Raw genomic sequence first — 4,525 nt, 5'->3', positions numbered from 1 at the left:
GGGAGAGATCTGACACACACACACACAACACACTACTGTCTTCATTGTCTTTCCTTCAGGCTCGACTGCAGCACCTTCTCTCTGCAGTCGAAGTCCCAGGGTGGGAGGTGGGAGTTGTGTGCTGTGTGTGTGGGGGGGGTCTAAGAATCCGTTGCCATGGCCACCCAAAACAATGAATTCTGGCCTGCTCACACCTCCCGCAGCGCCCCCTGCTCCTCTTCTCTCTCTCTCGTCTCTTTTACTTCTTCCTCATGCTTCTCAATCAGCATCTCACGTCCATCGGACCCCTGTGCGCCGCACAACACACCACACACACATACCAAGCAGGGAATTCGCTGACATGCATAAAACCCTACATAACGATAGAAATCAAATCTCGTTATTGATTGTTTTTATATCTGTAATGCTACGAATGTCAATATGTCTGCATCTATGATCTCCTCCCTTGTCTGTGTGTGTGTTGGTGTGTGTGTGTGTGTGTGCGTGTGTTGTGTGCGTGTGTGTGCATTAAAAGGAGTATCCTCTTCCTCATATACTCTCGTCCTGTATACCGTAGGGGTTAATCCATCCATCCATCCAGCAGGGGGGGGGATCTCTTGATGGAATGCCGAAATGCAGCAGAGCTTACCCTCATACTTTGACTGACTGCATCATCCTCGTCCTCTGATGAACACACACACAACACCACACACACACACTCACAACGATGTACCACTCTCATCACCCTTTTTCCAGCGCCCTCTGGATCACCGGATGGAGGGAGGCAACAGGGTGAATAAAGGGGAGTGGAGGGAAGAGGGAATGATGGGAAGAGAGGGGGATGGAGTGTGCGATGGGAAGGAGGGAGGGAGGATGGACGAGCATCACAAGCCGATCCCGTCAGATGGGCTGGAAGCCTCTTCTTGGAGCATACAGATAGCAGAGCGGCAGGACAAGAACAAGAGGAGAGGAGAGAAAAAGATGGAGGAAATTGGGCTCTCTCCATCCTTCATCTCACAACGTACGACTCTCCATCTCTCTTCCTCCCCCTGACACGGGGATCCCCCAAATTGAGCTTTTCTTTTTCTCCTCCTCCTCCTCCTCCCTCCCCGCCTCCTCCTCCTCTATCTTGCGCACGCTGCGTTTGCTTTGCTCTGGAGCTTGGCGCACGGCTGCACGACAGTAAACCGCGGCACACGGAGACTGAGCGGCACCGCAGGCAGGGGGGACACCGGACGGACTGCGGAGATGCAAGGATTGCTCCCTGCGTCCTCCGCCTCCCACCACCACCAGCACCACCAGGGACACGCAGGTTTAATGGTATCTAAGTGTGTGCGCGAGTGCAGTGGCGCGCGTGCGTGTGTCCGTGCGGCGCACAGATGGAGCTGTGCGCTCCGAGTGTGACTGTGAGCAAACCGAGCTCCTCCCGGACACCTGCTGCTGCTGCTGCAGCGCCTCTCTGATGTGAAGATGAAGAACTCCCTGCGGAAACTCCAAACCTGCGCAAACATGTGACTTTTTTTCTTCTGCTCAGAGGAATTACAGAGGGGTCAAGCCCAAAAAGAAACCCCCCCTCCCATCCTCTCCTCCTCTTTTTCTCCTTCTTCAGAGTGACTTCAGGATGGGTCCTGTTTGGCTTGTTCTTCTGCTCCCATCCCTCCTCAGAGCGCAGGTAACTCCAGACACATCAGGAGTCACTGTGGAGGCAGACAACAGCACAGACTCTTTATCAAACAGGACAGGAAGCTCAGACATCTCCACCAGCCCCTCCACTTCCTTCAGTCCCCCAGAGCCTACAGAAGCTCCCACAGAGGAGGAAGATGACTGGTCACCAGCAGAGACCTTCCTGTACACTGGAGAAGCCTCCACTCTGGAAGTGGCCCGCTGCTCACGGGCGTACAGCACCCCGGGGCAGTCTGGATCCCTGCCCACCAGCTTTAGTGCCCCCCTCCGGCCGGCTCTGGACGCGCTGGCCAACACGGCCAACTTCCTCAACATGATCTTCCAGGCCAGTGACCTGCGGGAGAGCACCGTACAAGAGGATATGGAGTGGTACCACGCCCTGGTCCGCGCCCTCCTGGAGGCCGACGTGCTCATCCAGCGGGCCCTGCTCACCTTTGATGCCGACCCGACTGCCCAGGTGCCGCAGCTGGTTCTCCGTGCATCCCGCAACCCAGCGGCCAAAGTGCAGAACATCATCCTCCAGGACTTATCCAAGGCCTGGGAGAGCCTGCACCCGCCCGCCCCAGCCCCCGACGACAGCTGGTTCAGAAGTTTTAAATTCCCAGAGTCCCCCCAGGTGATGGCCGCCCTGTCCAAGCGGGTGCTCCTCAATGACCTCAGCACCTTGGACACGCCCAAGTGGAGGCAGGGCGACAGCTACGTGACCAATCGTAGTGGGGTGCGATGGGCCAGCGCCCCCTTCCTCGACTGTGAGGACGGTTGCTTCGTGCCCGGCTGGATGCTCACCCTGTCCACGTCCTACTACGGCCTCAAGCCTGACCTGACGCCAGAGTTCAGGTTAGGGCCAGTACCACACACACACACAGATAAAACATTACAAAAATTATGTTATTAATACAGAAAATACTGGAACACACAAACACAACCAAGTTATCTCTGCTGATGGTGTCACTGGTTTCAGACAGGTGAGTTGGTGCAGTTGGTGACCAATATCTTGTTTCTTTGGTCGTCTGTGTTGGTTTCTGATGTTACACAATCTAAATTTCCCAAAGTACCTGAAACTTTTAATGGGACTGAGGCTCCTTTAACTCAGCATGATGCTTTCAAGCTCTTGGTTGTTTCAGGGGAGGATCTGATCCAGCTCGTGGTGATGATATTATTGCAAGTAGACTGTTAAAGAAACTTCTCTTAACTTTTTTTCCTGTTTTTTACTGAAGCTTAAGTACATTTTCTTGTCTTCACTGCCAGAAAAATGTATTAAAAACCAGGATAACGTTTCAGAAATACTCGGTTGTGAGTCTAAGTATTCACCCTGAAAGTCCCTGAAAAGGGTAAAAGCTTTTGAAGCTGACAGCAGCAGTATTTGTAATTCACCTGCCTTCCTAGTTCTGTGTTGGCCCCTGTGACCTTCTCTCCAGCACCTTGGAGATGAGTTTGATAAGAATTTGGAATAAAAAAACATGTTTGAATCGACAGAGTTGGATAAAATCTAAAATATTTGAAAAGGGAAACCCACTTAAAGGGCTTTTTGTAATAAGTTTGATTATTTGATTATCCTCTGTGTGTGTGTTTGTGTGTCAGAGGTGTGATCCGTGTGGATGTCAACATTCAAGACATCGACTTGGACCAGTGTGCAACAGGAGACGGGTGGTTTGCTGATAGTCACGAGTGCAACCGCACCAGCATGGAGGTAAACATAATGATACAAGGACCGGGAGAGACTAGCTGCTGCTTGTTGTCTTTGAGCTGAACCAGAATAAAAACTCTTTTTTGTATTTAGTCTGCTTTAGTATGAAACTGCCTAATTACAGGGGAACCGATGATTGATTAACTAAAGTCACAAATAGCTGGTTTATTACTTCTGCATGCACGGCTGTGTGCTTAGTTAGAGATCCTTGTTTAGTTTGTTAGATATCTCAAAACCTTTCAACAGATTTAAATGAAATTTGATGGAAAGTTAGGCAACAGGAAGAAAGAGTGGTTGTTCTGGTGCACATATACTGTAGAGCCAACATCACCACCACACAGACATATTCACAGTTTTAGCCTAACAACGCAGCTTTATGATGGCATTGTCCGTCCATTCACCACTGTGGTCCACACTGAAATACCTCAACAACTACTGGGTAGACTGGTATGAAATTTGGTAAATATGTTCAAGGTACCCAGATGATGAATCCTAGTGATCTTGACGTTGACTTTTCATCTAGTGCCACAAGCAGGTAAATGTATTCACTTATCCAGTGAAATATCTCAACATCTACTGGATACATTGGCACATCATTCGTTACAGACATTCATGGTTCCCAGATGATGAATCCCAGTGATGTTGGTGATCCTCTGACTTTTTATATAGCGCCACCAGCAGGTTGGTTTGGGGGCATGAGTAAAATGTCTCTACAAATATTGAATGGTTTGTCATCAGATGTGGTTGATTTATGTTCCCCAGAGGTTGAACTGTAATACGTTATGGTGACAAACTCACTGCGATACCTGCAAAACTACTTTGTTTTTAGGGATAATTAGCGACTGCTAGCATGTTAACACGTTGAACTAAGATGGTGACTATGGTAAACATTCATCGAGTCACTTTGCAATACTTTTTTTCTACAAATTTCATTAAATACATGTGAAACCTGGTACTTAAATTACTTAAATTACTTATGATTAAGTCAGAGAAATAGTTATTCAAATAGTTGCCAAATGGTTGTTGGGTGCCATGACTCTTGAATGCACTATGCAGTTGCAACCACATTTAGCATTTAACCTTAGATATACCAACTCCAAACAATCCTTCAAAATCTGATGGCATTTCATCAACAGGTTGGTTTGAGAATTCATCCTCCTCCAGTGTGAAGCCCCC

At 48.9% G+C, this 4,525-nt stretch overlaps 1 protein-coding gene across 1 annotated transcript in view; it reads left to right on the top strand.

The window, feature by feature from the left end:
• Positions 1-1,600: 1,600 nt before the first annotated feature.
• si:ch211-156l18.8 (probable G-protein coupled receptor 158) overlaps positions 1,601-4,525 on the top strand; it is a 22,143-nt gene continuing 19,218 nt past the window's right edge. The window contains exons 1-2 of the mRNA XM_035660925.1: positions 1,601-2,499; positions 3,244-3,352. Coding sequence (XP_035516818.1) covers positions 1,601-2,499; positions 3,244-3,352 — 1,008 coding nt within the window. The remainder of the gene's footprint in view (positions 2,500-3,243; positions 3,353-4,525) is intronic.

This window comes from Morone saxatilis, unplaced genomic scaffold, assembly GCF_004916995.1.
Source record: "Morone saxatilis isolate NCDOM2014 unplaced genomic scaffold, NCSU_SB_2.0 Contig17, whole genome shotgun sequence".
NCBI classification, from domain to species: domain Eukaryota; kingdom Metazoa; phylum Chordata; class Actinopteri; family Moronidae; genus Morone; species Morone saxatilis.
The sequence above is the reverse complement of the archived record's forward strand: the minus strand, read 5'-3'. Positions and strand labels throughout refer to the sequence as shown.